This window comes from Topomyia yanbarensis, chromosome 2, assembly GCF_030247195.1.
Source record: "Topomyia yanbarensis strain Yona2022 chromosome 2, ASM3024719v1, whole genome shotgun sequence".
Taxonomy (NCBI): Eukaryota; Metazoa; Arthropoda; class Insecta; order Diptera; family Culicidae; genus Topomyia; species Topomyia yanbarensis.
The window spans coordinates 330,326,558-330,346,687 of NC_080671.1; the positions used below are offsets into that span (position 1 = coordinate 330,326,558).

The following is a 20,130-nucleotide window of genomic DNA, read 5'->3' on the forward strand; positions in this document are numbered from 1 at the left end:
TTGTAAATGAGTGGTTGGAACCGTGTATAGTGTTTGGCGGAAACACCCCAACCTTCGATCGATATTTTCAATGAATTAATCATAGTGTTATGTCTGTTTGTATGTGCTTATGCTACACGACTGTTAGGTCAAATGGACAACTACTATATAATGTCTTATGTCAGATGTTGTGCCAAAAGACTTTATGCCGAACAGGATAGTCTTGCTCAAAAGTTAATCACAAGCCTGCGTGCAAGAGTGTCATTTGGCATGAAAATTCAATGAACTGCTCATATTTGAAAGAAGGAATCAATTCCTATGTTTGAGTAAATCGGATAAGCGAATGGATAACTGGCTTACTTGCGAGGAGCCACCGCTTTCAATAGCTCATACTCAGCAGCCTAATACCTCATCATTTCAATTACTTCGTTTTGGTTTCACCATATAACCTTACTTACATTCTCAGTGCTTACATAACAGTTTCATTTTTTTTAATCCTAGCAAGGGGCCCTATCGCTTACTATTATTGTTGCCAAATGTCTCTCAAAACAGACCTGTATTAGATTTTGAAATTTGTTCTACATGTTTCCGGGACAATAGTTCTTTCTGGGGAAAAAACACTTCAGTGTTTTATTTTGTCTTTATCGCAATATTCAACACAACATGAATTAGCAAATAATGTCATCCTAACTTCAGGTTTCAACACAATGCAAATCATTTCAAATGTGCACGAATCGAAAGCGAAGAATGTCGTTTGATGGAAGTGGGAACAATAGTGATTCGTTGGTTGGGCCACAGTCTATGCCCAAGTAAAGAATTTGATTCGTTAGTTGGACCGACCAGCGAATCACGACTGTAGCACGTTAAAAAGATCGAATAAAAAATAAAACTTCTGGGGAATGATTTTCTGGGAAATGGTGCATTCTGGGGGATGGAATTCTGGGGAATGGTACATTCTGGGAAACGACTTTCTGGGGAATAGTATATTCTGGGGGATGGTATTCTGGGGGATGGAATTCTGGGGAATGGCTTTCTGGGGAATGATTTTCGGGGGAATAGTATACAATCGATTTAATCAGTCATGCTTCGATAAAACCCAAGCATTGGGATTGTTATTTGGGCAAACAATCCAAGCATTTTGAAACCAACGCACAGTGGTCCCAAAGACTTTATTTTCAAAAAAATTGTTTCATTCGAAATGGTAGGTGTTAAGTCAGGCCGAAATATGACATTGTATTGATTTCGAGAAAAACAAGTTTAAAATTTGGAACGCAGCATCCTTTAGGTTATAATTCGAAATTAATTTTCGCTATAATTCATGCTTATTATAACATATTTCAAATCTGTCGAAAGTCAATTATAGCTGAAAAATCTTTATCCAGTTCTATCATTATATTATTTTTTAAGATTTTGCTACTTAGTCCGGTCTGACTTAACACCGACAAAATAATGCTTTTTTCAAGCATAATGCAACTTATCGTAGTGTTTCTCTGCGTTGTCAACTTAACTACACTATTTAATTGTTTATTGAATTCTAAAGAGTTTATTCCTTTCACAATATGATCCTCATCGCTAGTCTACCAATATTCTAGCACACAAACGGTACGACAACTTGACAGTTATAAACTAATCACGGATGTTCTCTCAGGCAAAATAATAACCGAAAGTTGTTAAATTATAAATAATAATGCTCATGCTTTTCCTTTACTTTTTACTGTCCATATGGTTTGTTCATTGTTATAGCTACACGCTTATGTAGAAACGCTTGTTCCGTTACAGAGTTACACATTGGTTAAAAATGTTCTACTACGCCGCACCGCAGACTTTTTTCAGCTGTTGATTTCTGTTTTGTTTTATTTCGTTGGCTTAAATTCCATTCTTCGCAGCACAGCAATGGTAAAGCATGCACACCAGTCATAATCTCAGGTTGTGTTGTCGTGAGTGTTATATGCGCATTTGTGTATATATTAGGGTAAAAGTATAATAGTCGGTGTCGTTACTACTAACAGAACTACTACATACGGTCAAACATAACTGTTCGCTGTTCAAACCGTATACGGGCAGTAAACAAATGCAACCAAATTGGGAACGATTGATTGAACTGGTTTTAAAGTTTGACGTACTTGTATCTTTTGTAACAGTTGAAATCAAGAGCCAAACAATACAATAACCTGTATAAAACAGCTAGAAAATTTACACAAAAATCATGGTTCTTTTTTTCTATGAACCAATACAGTTTGTATATATTAACACAAATAAAGCGTGAGTAAATCTCATGTTTAACATGGTACTCTTTTCGTAGGAGTTTTACCGTTGGATCTGTTAAAGTCTCTGTCTCGTATTGCGCTGTCTCCTAACCGGTTTGATTGTTCTATTGTTGGTTAATAGTTAATTGTGTTGTATGTAGTTTGTATCAACAAACTCATAAAGAGGCGCAACATAAAACTTAAAACACAGAACTAGAAGATGTAAGGACACAAAAAGATGTCAACTATCTCACATGTCGCGGGCTGGTGTTGGGATTGGTGCTGGTTCCGGTACCAGTTCCTCCTGTGTTGACGCCTCCTCCTCCTCCTCCGCCTCCACCACCTCCTCCGATGGTTGTTGTGGAGTAGTTGTTACTGTTGGACTGCGTGGTGGCCATCGCATGTGACGGAAGCACTACAAAGTTTGTCAACGTCACATCAGCCGTTCCACCGGACTCCAGCGGAATGGGATGTTGCCGAAAGTGTTCCAACATTTCGGTGATTGACGGGAACCACAGATGCTGCACCCGGCACTGACCCAAATCATTCAGGGTCATTCGTAGATGTTTTGCTTTGCCTTGGAAGTTGAAGGTTAGCACAAACTCGCCCTTACGGGTTTCACTTTGCCGTACTAGGAACACACCGTGACTAGAGGCACCGTTGTGCAGCACCAGCTGTGCAGCTTCAGACCGTGCCAACGTGCCGTGGAACCAGGGATACTCGCGCATCATTGCCGTCAGGTCGGTGTCAGTCTCGTGCGCCTGGTCCAGATCACCTTCGGTCAGCTCAAAATTCGACGAAGATGATATTCTATCATCCGGACGCCGGGGCGGTAGCTCCGGGGCCATCATCGTTGGCACTGCGTTCAACGAGGACTGGTTCAAATTAAGATTGTTCAAATCATGCACCATGCATGTATTCAAATTGAGAGACATTCCACCACCGCCACCGGTGGTAGTGCCTCCTCCTCCGGGACCACCACCGACACCGAGCGATATAGACGTGTTCAGAGTTGTCGCGTTCATGTCCGAAATCGGCGGCAGCTGCGACGTTGGAGTACTACGCATACAGTAGCGTATCGTCGCCAGCCAGCTTCGCATATCGTCGGTGTCCCGTGCCTCGATCACGTACTCCATATTGTTGTCCGCCTTTAGCACGAACGTATTTTCGTGGTCGGGCATCTCAAGGGCAGTCGTTTCGCGTGCTTCCGTAATCAGAAAGCAGAATACGCCGCTGCGGGGCTGTGGAAAATGAAAAAAATGAGTTTCATTATGCCAAATGAGAGGACGAAATAGTAATCTTCTTGCGGTGTGTTGTGTGAGCACAGGGTCTAACTAGATCATTTAAAATAAAGTTATTCAGCGTCACGTACATTTTCCATAATCCGTTATGGTCATTTGGTATAATCTAGTGCTAATGATAAAGGTTACTTGGATTAAATGGTCAGTTTATTTTCAGGAAATAGTTATTATTTCACAAATTATTTTTTGGTCATTCAATCATTGAAGTAAACATAAAGTCATGAACCCTGAGGAATACCCATGTAAAAAACGTCATATTTTGGCTGTGTATTTTTACCGACTCGTTTTTTATATCTATCGCTCCGGTAATTTTAATTTTTGACGAGATTTGTGAAGTAGTTATCGTTATTATTGTGCATTTCAAAAGTGTCTCCTGTTTACTTTTGTGTTGTCAAAAAACCAGCGGAGGACGTAATCGATTGAATTGCTGCCACTTATCCATCAAAATTTTCAACCGAACGCAGCGCAATCTATACTTCATTCTCTGTATTCTTAGTCGGCGGGCATTATGACCAGTGCATGCGATCACTGTGCGAAGATCGTCAAATCGGACGACGACTTTATCGAATGCGTGGGCCTTTGCAAAAATGTGATACATATGTAATGCGGGAAACAACTTGATAAGAGAATTGTTGCGGAGACCCCATTTTATTTTGGATGTGCAATAAATGAGTTAAGCAAATGATGATCGTTTTCGTGACGCCGTTTCTTCGCTATTGCTGTGAAAACGGACGACGTCTATGCTGAACCTAACAACCGAGTTATTCAAAAATAACCAGCGAATTTCGCAGCGCTGGTTTTAAATGCTATTCCAGTCCGACCAAATTTCGGTAACTCTCGACCAACTCAGAAACGTCGTCGCGAGGATGGCCCTGATCTGAGCAATATTCTGGTTGGGGGTTAAAAGTTAATAGCAACATTGTTACGGTTCCACCTCCTACGTATGTTACACCGGTTGTATCTCTCCCGTTTTTATCCCAGCAGTAGTAAGGAGAAAGTCGAAAAAATGTCCAAAGAATAACTAAATTGCAACGAGGAAATAAAACTTATACTGCCGTTCTACGCCCAATTGTCCCATGTTGCAAAACTGGCAACTGAGAAAAACGCGATTGAAGATGAAAATTGTATTAGCCATCTGGAGGGATACGGTGTAACAAATAAAGCTTTATTGTCCAAAATTACGTTCATGGCAATCGTTTTCAATATAATCAGCCCAGTTTTTTATTATAGAGATTCAATTAACGTTAGTTTTTAAGAAAAATGTTAAGTGGGACTGTTATGCCGAGAAATCGAGCGGAAACCGGAAAGTTCTACGCATATCAGTCCCATAACGATCTATGTAAATGATGCCCATAACTCATTTTTTTTACAAAAGTGTATGTCGTGAGTTTTTCTGTTACTCGGGAGATTTGTTGCTTCATCAAAATTGAAAATAGGGTAAAGTACCTATTTTTACTCTATTTAGAAGGGTACCTCACAAGATTATTAATTACTCTGCCTACACTCGATGGAGTGCATTAATTTGGCATTCACAACCTTGCTTCGTTCTTAAGAACCAATCTAATAACACAAATGGCCTAAAAACGATGAAATGCTAGTGTTTGATCGCAACTAAAGTTCCAATCGAGTGCTCCAATTGTCGCCCTACCATTTGATCCAATTTGTTGAACAAAGATAGCAAACGCTGCACTAACCAACGGCTTCAAATGGGTAGCGTGATAATAGAAACATTGCGAAAATAGGCTCATTATCCTAGATGCGTTCGCCATGTTATGCAAGCGACGATAGTAATGAAGAGCTTTACAGGATTGTTCTCACTACTGTGATTAATATTGCCACTGCCATCTCTTTTTTAATGATCCTGTATTTTTCCATCAATTTTTTCAGTGCCCGACATCTAGCGTAATGAACTTCTTAACTAAACGCTACGTAATTATTTTTTTATTGCGCACTTTTTTGGGATTTTTGTTAGTGGGACAATTATGCGTAGAATATCAACAATGGGACAAACAGACTTGGTATTTTTTCACGAAGTCTTCGAACAAACTTTATGAATTGGATGTGTTTTCTGAAAATATACATCAAAAAGGACTGTTTGATTAAAAAAAGTGAAAATGACCAAAAAGCAACATGGGACAATTATGCGTAGAACGGCAGTATACCACTTGGTATAAAAGGCATAGACGGGAATTAGAGGATAATCGCACCCAGAACATTTGGTGCTTGCTGACCAGTTTTCCTCCGCCTTCAGAAGAAGCATGTACATACTCCACTAATTCAACTTGGCCCATCAACCACCCTGCCGAGGATACGGAAACGATTGGCAATATCACAATACCAAGCTACACCTCCACCGCGAAGGAGTGTCGATGCTAACCGCATACTGAGACGCAACGCAGTTGATACTATGGAAATCTTCGATCCCTCCGCCAGTCTAACCCTTGCTGCCCGTCCCGCTTCTGTGTATGGGTAGAGAAGGGGTCCTTTACAAATTGTAACGATAGAACGGCTGAACCGTTTCACGCTTCTAGTGCATCGTCTGACTCTCGCCGTACGCTACTACCATTCCGTTCCTATTGTCCGCATCGCGCCGTGAGGGTTCAACGTATACTGGAACGCATCGCAGCTGGCATTATGGAAGCCCGCTATCTGCCCGTTATCCCCGCGGGGTGGGTGAAAGAGGTAAATTGCAAGTATACATCTGCTCCGAACACTTCAAGCGGTTTTGTATTCTTCGCTTCCAGTAATTTGCCTTTCGCTCCGAAATTTTGTGAACTGATCTGGGGCGCGATGCAGTTGATTTGGGTTACCTTTAATCCCCCACCAGAGCCGACCAAGCAACCCTCAGACGTTCCGATACTGTTCGTGGAACTGACAAAATTACCTTCCAACGCGCTGAAAACGGCAGCATGCCTTTGCCTGATCCGTCCTTCAACAACATTGAGGTTTACAAGCAGAATGTGGGGACGTTGAAGGGACAAATAAGGTAAGATCTTTCCTTTTATCTTTTTGTCCATTTGGGGTTGGTACCAGGTGACTGTGGCACAGAGTAGTTCCCAACGTCTGGTGGTACAATCCAAGATAGCGGCCGCTAGTAGTGATCTGGGAAGAAGGCTTCCAGGCTACATGAACCTGACAAACCGATTCGGTGAGCTAACGTGCCTGCAGTTGACTGGCAATGACGGTGTACCATTGCCTAGAAACAAGGGACACGGTATACCCTTCGAGTTCCCTATCCAAGATGCTAAGTTGCAGAAAATGATCCAGCTCATTGACGGCATCGATGTAGTGGTTAAGGCCCATCCGAATCTGAACGTTAGCAGATGTGTAATTTCCTGATTCACATGAAAGAGAATGATGTTCTAGCAGAAATTCTAAGCCAGCTAGTGATTCGTGTAGAGTGAATTACACGAAACGAAGCCGGAAAGCGTTAATACGCCAGCGCTAATTTTGATCTTGCAAGACCACATACCCGAAGCATTGAGATCGGCCTGCTTCGCGTTCCTACCCGCTCCAAACCAATGCTCCGCTATGGTTGCGTCAATTACGGCGCTCGTTATACCGGTCCACAACGTTGTTTCAACTGCTCTGAAGAACAACACGCCGAAGAAGAATCAGCAAAATCTGCGTTCTACTGGAATTGTGAAGGCGATCACCGGCGAACGAGCCGGCAATGTCCTGTTTATAAAAGAAAACTGGAGGTCACAAAAATAAAAGTCAGCGACAATCTAACATTCCCGAAAGCATGTAAACGAGCTGAACATTTGAGTAATGCTCAGGCAACTGCACAACCGAATGAAATCCTAAATAAACTGAAAGGGTTGGAGCTGAAGAAGAGCAGATCGCAAAACTTCTGGCAGAGACCAATGATGAAAAATCGAGCAAATGGTTGCGTGCATCCATCAGATGAAACAACAATTCGCCAGCCAAGAAAAACCACAGCACATCAAAAAACAGAAACAAATGAACCAGCCAATCGGACCAGTAACGATATCCAGAAAGAACTCGCTAGCTGTTAACACGAACTCGAAACGAGGTAGACCACAAAAGCAAAACACTCCTTCCATCGAACCCACGACAACCTCACCGGATAATCTGAGGCCACCACCAAAAAAGTTCGTTACCATAACCACCATCAAAACTAGGGGTTATTCAGGTGATGAAATGGATACGCCCCCTAGGCAGCCTATTCGATAACTTTATTTTTCATCAACGTTTGGATAACGAAGATAACCCATGCACGAATATTGACCACAAGATAGATCGGTTTGGAAGTGAGGAAAATATAGTATTCTCTAAATAATTATCGAAGCGGGTACGCCTCCATTGGAGCTTCTATCAGCACAGTCTATTGCACAGATCGCTTTACGAGTTCTGGAAAAAACCGGAACAACGACCTCCTACTAATCCGACGAGCGTCAGATCGTTATCAAGAACTTGCCAGAACAAGGCTACCCACAACAGGTACGATCATCCGAAGAAGGAATCGTGAGTGGAACATAGCGAAACCGTCGATTGTTTGGGACATTAGGAAAACTGTATGAGCCGGAGACCCAGCCGAGAAAATTTGGCCGATGTTTCATTACTCTCCAGCCGATTCTATCAATCCACGATTCTATTCACTGAAGGTTCCAAAAGCTATAACACAGCATGAGCAGGGCTTGATGGCACCGGAATAGCGAGTAGCGCAGCTCTTCGGCAAATCAGTAATGTCATCAACGAGAGTGGACGTATATTGCACTTCTGCGTTGGAAGCCTTCCAAAAAATCAACCACGATATAGCAATAGCAAAACTGGACAAATTCGGTTTTCACGGACAATTTCTGCGCTGCTTTCGTTCCTACCTCGATGGAATTCAACTCCAAATCAGCATTAGGAATTATCTGAATCGGCGCAGTATTATTCCTAGTCTACTATGATGACGTTGATATCAAATTACAAGGACCTTTTCATTCGTTGACAACATGGAAATTTTTCGACAAATACGGGACAAAACCAATGCCGAGTTTCTTGGGAGTGAACTGGATATTTTCGTAGGTGATGTGATGTAAACAAAATGGGTTTAAACCCGAGTAAATGCTAAATCGTCACGTTCACATGGAAACGCCATCCGATTCAGTTTAACTACAATTTGTTCGACTCGAGCATTTTAAGACCTTCTCAGTCAAGGATCTCGACGTTGTCATGAATTCGCCATCAACGTTTAAACTGCATACTTAGTACATCCTGAATAAGGTTTCAAGACAACTTGGTTTAATTTTCCGAATAGCGAAAAACTTTAGGGGCGTATATTATCTCGCTCTATTGCGCGTTGTATCGCTCAACACGAGAATACTGTTCTGTTGTTTTTAGAACCCGTGCAACCAGAACTGCATTGACAGAATCAAAGGTTGTCTAACGTAGGTTTATATGCTTTGCACTCCGACTCCGATGATACAGATTTCAGCTGCCGAACTACGAAAACCGCTCGATTCTCTAGGTATCCGGAGGAACTGCTCTGGAGTCCTTTTCTTCTTGGAGTTACTGTCTATCTGGGTCGATTTTTCAACAATCTTCTTCAAGCCGCTAACGTATTGTTCATACTTAAAAATAATTTGTTGAAGTAACCAGCATTGGGACTAAGGGAAGGTACAACAAATCAACAAATGGCCAAATCGCCATGTAAAATTGTGCTTTTGAGGCATCAAATTTAGCAAAAAGTTAGCTAAGATCTTAAAAAGGCCATGCAGGTGCAGCTTTTTTTGAATAAAAAATCTTTATAAAATCTGGATGAAGAGGCAGCTCTCCTCCCGCTGTCAGATTTCCAAGATCTATAATGCTATTTAGACCAGTTGAATTTATGTTGAGAGCAACGCCGGGTAATCGGCCGTCCCTTTGCCTTTGTGAAGCCCAAATTGTGTATCTAACAGTGTCATTTTCTTGCACAACTTCCATCAAATGATACGAGTTGTGATTGCGCATACGTCGTGATGTGCCCCATGAATGATTCTTTCGTTAACCTGTCAACAAACCGATGCCAATAATTACGTTTTCAGTTTTCATTAGGCTCTCCATGTTTGTTTCCAATGTCTGCTCTTCGAGAAATTTGGGGGGAAATTTACGAGATCGTGCACGTCGAGTACGCATTTCGCCTAAGCTCGAATAGCGACATAGAGAAGCAAGCCAACTAAAAACTCGTACTCTTCTACCGGAAAGAGCTATTATGTAGACTTGAAATCGAGCCAAACGATAACTCGATCCCGTTTAGGCATACTACCACTATACGCATAACTGTCCCATGTGCTATGGGATTCCCTATACACATGGGACAATTTTGCGTAGAATGGCAGCATATTGGTAGTATAAAAAGTACACACCATTTCATCCGTGTTCAAATTGGATAACAAAAAAACTCACCTTCTGCGATTTTGGCGGGGAGTAAAACTCGAGCATGTAACCGCCGACGGTTTTCACCAGGACGAGTTTGCACTTTTCCCATTTGTGCGAATTACTGGGCTGTTCGAGGCTCTCCGGTGTCAGATAATTGACCGTGCCTTCCTTCCGACACTCGACCACTATCTTGGAAAGTTTGGTTTTATTCACCCGGCTGCCCGATAGTTCTACTTCATCGGAGTGCTGTTTGTGGAATAGTGCCTGCAACAAGACATGTTAAAGAATTTGTCATTTTTTTCCGCAAGTGCTTAATGTCCAGTGAATATTGGAGATGATGCTCACATGGATTACCTTTCCCTTGCGTAAACCTTTGAACGATAATCGTCGGAAGAATGGTTTGTGGTTGGTTTTGGGCGAATCCGTATCCTCGGAGTAATCGCTTTCCTCCGGTACCGTTGCCGTGCCATTTCCGGTCTGCGAAAAATACATATAGCCATTGAAAAGAATATTTGCAAAAGTATTTGTAAGGTTTACACGAAAAACGTTCATCAATACCAACATAGACTAGTGATTGGTCAGTGAGCTTCGATCCGATGTCGAATATAAATAAAGACAATAATGCTCTTCGCGATTTGATAGGGAGTATTTCAAGCAATAATAAAACCATCAATGCCAATCAAATCGATTGGCTGAATTAATTAGTGTTTGTGTGAGTTTTTGTGCATGCATAGTTCAATATACTATATGGCGATTTAATATTTTGGCGTCCCTCTCGCAATTCGTTCGGATCCACTATTTCGCTCAATATAACTGCCCATAAAAGCATAAGAGTCCCACATTGAAAAACAGCAAGCCGAGAAAAACGCTGTTCAAGATTTACATTTTCATTGAGCCTTATGGATGGGACAAACATGTTCTGGTATTTTTTCTATATATTCAAAACAATCCTGGTAATTTCACTTGTGAATTGTGATTCAGTGGTGATACAGAATACAATCCAACAGATAACTCATTTTCGACAAAAATCCATATGGGACTCTTATGCTGAGACAAAAATCAAAACTCACCTTATTCTGCATTCGTCTTCGGTAGAAGTCATGCTCAAAGTGCTCCTGGAAGCACTCAATGAACCGCCGCATAAAGTCCCGATGCGAAACGGTCTGTCGAGCCGATTCGGGCAAATTATTGGTAACGTAGTTCACGCACGACCGAGCAAAGTCGGCCGAGGCGGCGCGAGCATGTCGCTCGCAGAACTCCGCCCACACACTGCCGCTGCCCGCTGTCAGAATAGACGATGTACCTCCCGCCGATGAGACCCCCGTTGTGGTGGTTCCCGGTGTAGTAGCCGTTACCGTAGCGCCTGTACCTGTACCACCCGGGCTGTGGGTGGCGTTGCATAAACTCTGGTCACCTTCCGTCAAGTTTGCCATTCCGAAGGCGTTGTGTGCTCAAGTTAGACTGCCCCCTTATCAGGTAATTGTTTTGCTGCAGTCGGCTGCTGTTTACTTATCTTCTCTGTTGTACACTGTTCAAAGAATATGGTTTAGTGTCCAATCATCATAGGTGATCTGTGAATAAAGAAAGTAGCGTCACTTTATGTTATCGGAGTCAATAATCTAGCTGTTTTCGTACAATCGTTAGCATTTTTTTTTGAGTGCAGCATTTTGGTGTCATTTGTAGAGTAAAGATAATTCTCCGCACAGTGCAATATGGTCCCAAAGCCGTATTTAGAAATACAAATCTATTTACATCCAAACCGATAGGTTTAGATATATGGCGCCTTCGGCATACTTTCTCAGAACTTCTTAGTCGATTTTATTGTATTATTTACGTTAGGGTGGTCATTGTGGTTAAGGTGTTCAAAGTATCACTTTTTAGATATGTCAAATGTGTAACTAACGTAATGCTGTACAAAGTTATGATACAATTAAATAAGGAAAATTTGCTGAACTAACTATATAACTATCTCTAATGGTTCATGAGTTATAATTTTGAAATATTCAAGATTTTTGAAATATTTAAGGACGGTGACTTCCGATGTTATCACTCATTTTTTTCAAGAGTTGTCCTACTGGAGCTGAAGAGCTAGCTTCTCGGAAGGATTCTGTGATTGAAGCAGAATCACACACTACAATTTCGGACGAAACAGGCAACGTCGGCCACTAAAACACTGCTTTAGGCCAATTGTAACGGACCGTGATTCTGAATGTGACATTTATTGTAAGGGTCAGGTATGTACGGGCGTAGAGACTTTACGATCGCCTGCATCATCGCGAAGGGCTCGGGCATTTGTACGCTAACGTGTGTGCGTTTGTATGTCGCGTGTGCTAACAAATGTACAAAGCGAGAGAACAAACTTTACTACGCCACACTCTCACCGAGCAGTCGGAGTATAGCAGCAAAACAAAAATGTATTCTACTGCTTTACGGGAAAATGTACTCGGTTTCGCTACCGTTCTGGCAAGAGCTGTAGTGATGCGTCGCTGTAGCGGGCTGTACGGCCTGTGCAAATGTAAATATACCGAAAAAATGTAGTTTATCGGTACCGTTGGCATCCCTGGCTGCGGTCATTCATATATTCGCGGACCGTCATTCTGATATTTAGTTTTCGGTGTAAGGATCACATTCTGACAGGGAGTGAGTTACCCAATATCACTAGAGTTCTCGGTCATGTCGCCATGGAACATTTTGTCTAGTGAATATGAGAGTTATTTTTTACTAATTTCTCAATTTTATTTTTTTCATCAATTAATATGGACCTAACTGTTGGTACCAAGGATAGAGACTTCCGGACGATCCCGATTCATGAAGGCGCGAGCGCGGGAGTTTGTAGATTGACGCTTGAGATCGCGTTGGTAAGTTTATGAGTGCTGAGACGTTCACCTTATCACCGGGGTATAATCATGTTTGCGAGTTCGTGGGCGTAGGTTGCTTGGAAAATCGCGAGGGGCTCTAACGTTTGTACGCTGACGTGATTTTGTAACATATTTGCGTGTGTTCTTGAATGGTCGCGTGAACCGTGAGTCTGATATTAAATTTTCGATGTCCCTTTCGAATTCTGGCAGAGTGGAATCCCTTATATCGATAGGATTTTCGGTCACGTCGCCATGAGACGTGTTGTCTAATAGGTTCATATCGTATTTTCTTAATTGGTTCAGCTGAAGGCACCTAGGCTTCTAGGATCAAGGATAGACTTTCGGACGTGACCGATTCGTAATCGCGCGCGAGGGAATTTTTGTAGGTTCCCGCTTGAGACCGCGTTTGAGAATGTGTGAGTGTTAAAACGTTCACTATCACCATCTTTGCTGACCCAGCTGAAGGCGGGTGTAGAATGGCAGTATAGGATTCGAAAAGAAAAAATAAAAGACAATATATGAAAGACGTAATAGATTATGTTTATGTTATTATTTTTTTATTATATTTATTATGCGTAATAAATATAATAAACACTACGACAAGGGCTCTTGATCAATCGGCGACCCAGAAGAATGGATGAGAGAACAGCAATACTGGGAAATTTATTATTTTGACACACCTACAGATCGCTTGCCACACAAAACATTTTTTGGTGCAATTCGACAGCTTCATCGTAGGCCAATTCAATAAATTTCCTACTTGAAAGTTTGCTGTTTTAAATACGGTTTATAAACCCAGGCTTTGAAACTTATACCTTGGCCTGGAAGAACCGGAATGTTATTTTATGCTGTTACTGTAGAATTAGACTTCGTCCTTCCTTCATCATCCACGGTTATTGTACAACATAAAACGTTAGTACTCAATCGGGAATTGCGAATCAGAAATGTCAATGATTCACTCAATACAGAATGAATAAAGGCCATGATGCAAAACCTTAAGGTCCGTCCATGATTAGTCTTCGGTACGAAGCTATACATGACCTAGGAACTCCATGGTGTTCCGCTGGTTAGATTGCGACTAAAACACCCCATACCTTCCTTTGTGACCCTGGAATATGGCATCCTCTATGCACAGTCCACCCTGTACACATATGACCATCAAACTGCCACGTGTCAGTTTTGTGAACAATCTGCACATTATGCAAAACCGTGCGTGAAAACCCATAAGAAGAAAACATCTCCTACAACTAACAAAACCATCCAGATTTCAACGCCCACAGCTAAAACGCAATCAATTGTCCAACCAGTAATGACTGTTAAACAACAAACAAATATTCAATCCACAACGACTACATCTAGTACTCCAGTAGCAATAAACATCACCGCCAATCAAAATGCAGTCAACAAGGATGAAATCTCCACGACCGCAGTCAGCAAAATGAAGAAGCATAACAAAACTATCGACCGAAACCTTTAAGACAGCAGCAACGATGATACTATGGACGAAAGCGACGACCAAGATAGCACAGTGGATGACCCTCAGCGACGCCGAAGATGCTCCACCGCCTATTATTTATTTTCCTGTAATTATATAAAAGACCCCCGGCTTCTTTAAGCTCACGCAACGAGCCGTGTCAAATAAACGAATTGAAAAAAAATTGATAATCTTATTTTTTGTAGACAACATGAGTCAATGGACTTTTACTAAAATAATTTATGTTTACTATAAATCAATGTTAATTTGGAAATGCGGAAGTTTTTTTCCATTTCTTTTAAAAAAATGCAAAATGTGGTTAGCCCCTTTTGGAGGCCAGCCATTCAGTTATTGAATCATAGCTTCGATAAATGAGAAAAAGGCACAATCGCACCACCAGGTGGATTACAGCCGTTTTTTAGTTATAGAAGAGAATACAATTCTGAAGAAAATAAAACTGGGTTTGTACCGACTTTTTTGTTATCCGTCACGCTAATTCCAAAGAACCTTAAGGGGACCTTCTGGATTCGGAGGAAAATCAAAGCAATATTTTAGAATGTTTTGTTGAAAAATGAAGACCTACGAACTTCTGCTTTTGATCGTTTATTCGTTATTTATCGATAATTAGAAAATGATTCTTTATTTGAAAATTCAAAAATGCAGCTTCAAAATGGCGGGAATATTTATATTCTTCTTCTAACGGCAACAACAGGACTTGTTCTATTGATCTGATTTCCTTTATTCAAAAAATGTTTAAAAGTATATACTTTTTTACATTTCTTATAAAAGAAATGTATAGAATTCGCTCAAACTTTCAAGATTTTTTCCGAGGCCCGGAGGGCCGAGTCTTATATACCAATCGACTCAGCTCGACGATTTGGGACAATGTCTGTGTGTATGTGTGTGTGTCTGTGTGTGTGTGTGTATGTAACGGACAAATTCTCATTCGTGTTTCTCAGCAATGGCTGAACCGATCTTATCCAAACCAATTTTAAATGAAAGAACTAAAAAACAGTATGAACGCTATTAATTTGTTTTTGATTCTGATGTTTAGTTTCCAAGATATGAATGTTTGAATGCATAAAAATGGCGTTTTTTGCAGTTTTTTTCAATTTTCTGCCGAAATAGGCAACATAGATTAACAATTTATATGTTTTTAGACAGCTTTAACGAGTACCTTTCGAACAAGCTATAGATTGTTGAAATCGGACTATTATCAAAAGAGATATTTAACATTAAATGCGGACGAAAGATTTTTATCATTTCCCATTGCCAGAAATATGACCAAAAACATGTAATCTATTATTAACGCCAAAACGGCTTATTTTAGGTCAATAGTATCTTAGGAGAATTTAATGAAGGCAATATGCCCTTTCTTTTGGTATTGTGCCCTATGAGTGAGATATTTTCACAAATTTTCTTGGATGTGATTATATCGAAATGATGTCTTCAGCAAATTTGTAGCTCTTACTTTTGCGAATAACTTTACTAAAGACTTTAAATATCCATTTTGAATACTTTAAAAGTTATGGCTTGTTGTTTGTTGATTACTCTTTGTCGCCTATTTATTGTTCAGTATAGTAATAATCCATTGAAATAAGCTAAACATTATTTCGATAAAACGAATTTTGCATTTCATTTTACTATCTACAACAGCTAGAAATAATCACCGAACACTTCCAAGTTGTCTGGAAGGAACTTGATAACTTATCAGTACAAAAATGTTCATTTGTGCGAACCTTCTGACTGCAATTTTTCAAACTTATAACCATCGGATCGATCTGAAACATATCGGAAAATGAAAAGCGAAATAAATAACTCCAAGCAACGGCATAGCTAAGAGAAGGTTTTGGGGTTTAGCACCATACAATCCCCCTCCTCTTCCACCACACCCAAAAAAAATATTGGATTGAAGTTGAAAATTTATTGATGCAGACTGATTTAATTCAATATTACAATAACAATTATCTGATCCGTAGATTGATAACCTGTTGTTGTAAACATCATGAGGACTTTTGATAAATTGTCGGAATGTGATCCTGATATGTAACTGATCTATTGGTCTTGATTTCACAGTTGTCTAATTGCATCAATATCAAATTCCTGCCTGAAAACATTCCAATAGAAAATTCCAGAGTTCTGTAATCAATCATAATCCTCGGATTTCTTTTCAAATTGAGCTCGTTTTTGTAGAGATGTACTGTAATAAGGGTCTTTATTTAATAGGAAGCGTAGTTAAAATTGATTTAACGTCTATGAAACATAGAACTGCTCACCAAAAAGATGCATAACTTTCAACATTTGCTAAAAATGTTTTTGCCTTTCTCATTCACTCTAAAATTCGTCAATCTAATCCCGACCCGGAGGGCCGAGTGTCATATGCCAATCGACTGAGTTCGTCGAGATCGGAAAATGTCTGTGTGTGTATGTATGTGTGTATGTGGAAAAAATGTGACCTCTGTTTCTCAAAGATGGCTGGACCGATTTGCACAAAGTTAGTCTCAAATGAAAGCTACAACCTTCCCATCGGCAGCTATTGATTTTTTAATTGATGGGACTTCCGGTTCCGGAGTTACGAGTTGAAGAGTGCAATCACACAGCAAATTCCCATATAAACTGAAATGAAAACTTTTCAAAATCAAATTTGTATTTTTGATGCCAAATGACTTTAAAATGCATGAAACATTGAGCTGTTTGACAAAAATTGATTTTTTGGACTTTGGTACATTTTTGCCTTTCTCATATAGAAAGGTTATGCAATCACTCTAAAAATCGTCAATTATACCGGCCCGGAGGAAGTATGCAGTGAGGGGTTGCTACTTTAAAATTAAAACTAGTTTAAAATTTCTTAACAAGTTGAAAATTTTCGGCAGGACCTGGACTTCCCGGATCTTTCTCCATGATCCGCCGCTGGTTTCAAGCGATGTTTCAGTATCACATAGTATCTCAAGATCGTGGCTGTCGATCCGTTGTATGTATGTGCAAATCGTGCTGAACATTAAATATTCATTTCCACCATTGTATTGAACATAACCAGCCATGGAATCGTAGTCTGGACAAATGAGACAAGCACAATTGCACCACTAGGTGGATTAAAACAGGTTTTTATTTTGGGAATGCGTCGAGTTGAGACGAAAACGTAATATGATTAATAACGAGGATAACAATTTCCGAATGTAGAGAGAAATTTATGAAAAATGACGCTTTCCATTCGACTCTAGCAGGTTCTGATCGATTTTGATGAGCGTTTGATTTTTGTTGTATGACCAATTATATGTATAGGTAAAATATTCAAAAACAGTAATTTAAGGTCAAGATAGCATCATTTTGAAACCGCCAATTTCGGAGGTTTAGTATCTTCGATGAGTTTTACAAACATTAAACAGCGCATCATTTGATAAAATAATTTTGACGGTATATCGTCCAAGAAGTATTTATGGTGAATTTTCTCAGGTTAATATTCATGACTACAATAAAGTCTCAACAAATTCGCTAAAGACACGAACTCTGTTACTATTGTCTGAAAAATTAATTCTGCATAATTTTAAAACTTCAAATATTACGGTTTCGGAATTATGCCGTTTGGACAGTAAGATCGATTTTCACCAAACCCCCACCAATTGTAAAATTGGTATTGTAAAAAAACGTAAGGGCGATACTTCAATGCTGATAAGTGGTACCGAAAAAGTAAACAATCGTCAAAGGGGCGATACTATCATTTTGTCAATTTCAATAGCAAACACAAATTTTAATTTAATAATTTTAAATACTTCATGAAGTTTTGGGTTTCGATCACTGAATCATGCAATCTAGGATGTAAAAAACACAATAGTTCTTAAAAAGGAAATAAAACCAAGTCTGGAAATATTCACTGTTGATTTTCTTTGAATGGTGTCAATGCTAGTATCGCTTTTCTCAAGAAAAAGTGTTGATTTCTTAGTTCTCAGTCACGTTGGAAATTTGAGTAAAGTATAAACTTCAAGTCGATTACAGAAATTCGATTTTTTTGGCTCAGTACAATATATAACCCCTTTAGGAAAATTCAGTTTTCCCACTACAATGCATTGATTGAAGAATTTAGATATTTTATTGACAGAGCATTAGCAATAATTCGTTTGTATGTCTAGTTTATGGGCCATTTTTTCACTTTCCCATTGATTTGGTTTGAGATCTATCCCATGTAGTATGTGTTATCAAAAACATCGCGAAGCATCAAGTTCTAAATGTTCTCAAACGATGTAATATCCGAAGAGAGTGATAAGAATTATAAGAAATGTATCATCACACTGTTAGGTGGATTAAAAGCGTTTTGTAACTAACATTGGCATAAACAATTTATTTATTAATTTTGAACGAGATTACAGTAAAAAATAGACGTATTTCACGTCTATAAAATTATTATTTTTTTCATATAAATTTATTGAAATTAGATATAAGTCACGGGAAATTTTATCTATTTTAATGAATTATTATCAATTTCTTATTTCGGTTAACTACGAGAGGCCCTGCACTTGACGAAGTAGGACAATGTTTTGCGCGCAGAGGCCGACGAGATTTGTCATTTTGAAGCCAGCATTTTGAATTATTTTCTGATAAACGATAAATAACGAATAAAAGATCAAAAGCAGAAGTTCGTATGTCTTTTCATTTTTCCGCAAACAATTCTCAACTAATGCTCGATTTTTTTGTCCAATCCAGGAGCAGGTGGGGGTTATGTACAAAGTTGTGGCGAAAAAGTGAGCTAAGTTCGTGATTTTTTAAAGTGTTTCATGCAAATTTTATTTGAAAAAACGAAAGATAGTTCGTTGGTGGTACTACCGAAGCTCGAAAAAACAAATTGAATTTAAAAAATATTCAATATTGTCGAAGTTATGGCCCATCGCCGAAACGTGTTTTTTTGTTAGAGGTTTGCGGTGAACGCTCTCCAAGTCGAATCGCTCAACTGAAATCAAAAAAATAAAATCTGTTTTAATCCACCTAGCGGTGCAATTGTGCCTTTCTCAATCACGAGCACTAGAATTTTTTAGTTGCTGATATTTATTAAAAGCTTTTAAGTGTATACATTACACTTTTATTATACATGACTTGACAACTATATACAAGAAAAGAAATCATTATTCGAGTTCTAAAATTTTGCAAAAGAAAAGACAGCCACGGTAATATTGAATTAAAAAACCTGTTTTAATCCACCTAGAGGTGCAATTGTGCCTTTCTCATTTCTCCAAACTATGATTTAATAGCTGGTTCGTACAATATAACATTATGGAAATGTCTTTCATTCTTATTACACTTGGTAAGTATATATAAGAGCACCTTTTTGCATTCATCGCGGTATCGGTTTGAATCGGAGTTTTCTACGTGATCGCACTCCACAACCCGTAACTCCGGAGCTGGAAGTCGGATGGAGATGGAATTTAATATCAGTTTCCGGGGACGCAACACCTTTCATTTGAGACTAAGTTGATCAAATCGGTCTAGCCATTTTCGACAAACCAATATAACCGTCATTCTGAATTTGGATGCTTCCGGATCCGTCGATGGTGGCCAGTGTGGCCAAAGAGACTTTGAATGATTGTTGGTGACCTAGATCTACAAATTCAACAGTTGTGTTCACATTTTGGAAAAAATTTCACCTTTTTACATTCATCGCAGAATTCGTTAGAATCGGGATTTGCTGCGTGATCGTACGTATCACCCTGTAATTCAGGAACCAGAACTCGGATCCACACAAAATTCAACAGCAACTGATGGACCTTTCATTTAAAATCAAGTTTGACAAAATCGGTTCAGAAAATTCCGAGAAACCGATGTGGACAAATCAACAAATTTTGTTTTGTAACCATACTCTTCAACTCGTAATCCGGAACAAGATGTCGGTTGAAAATGCGGCACTATTCTGCGCG

At 39.6% G+C, this 20,130-nt stretch overlaps 1 protein-coding gene across 5 annotated transcripts in view; it reads right to left on the reverse strand.

The window, feature by feature from the left end:
* LOC131683893 (SH2B adapter protein 2) overlaps positions 1-20,130 on the reverse strand; it is a 57,993-nt gene that overhangs the window by 14,587 nt on the left and 23,276 nt on the right. For 4 of the 5 annotated variants that reach the window (XM_058966274.1, XM_058966276.1, XM_058966278.1 and 1 more), the window contains exons 2-5: positions 10,966-11,466; positions 10,241-10,372; positions 9,923-10,159; positions 2,480-3,466 (exon numbers count right to left, since the gene is read on the reverse strand). In XM_058966274.1, coding sequence (XP_058822257.1) covers positions 2,480-3,466; positions 9,923-10,159; positions 10,241-10,372; positions 10,966-11,328 — 1,719 coding nt within the window. In that variant the 5' untranslated portion in view covers positions 11,329-11,466. The remainder of the gene's footprint in view (positions 1-2,479; positions 3,467-9,922; positions 10,160-10,240; positions 10,373-10,965; positions 11,467-20,130) is intronic. The other variant, XM_058966279.1, reaches the window with a different exon arrangement.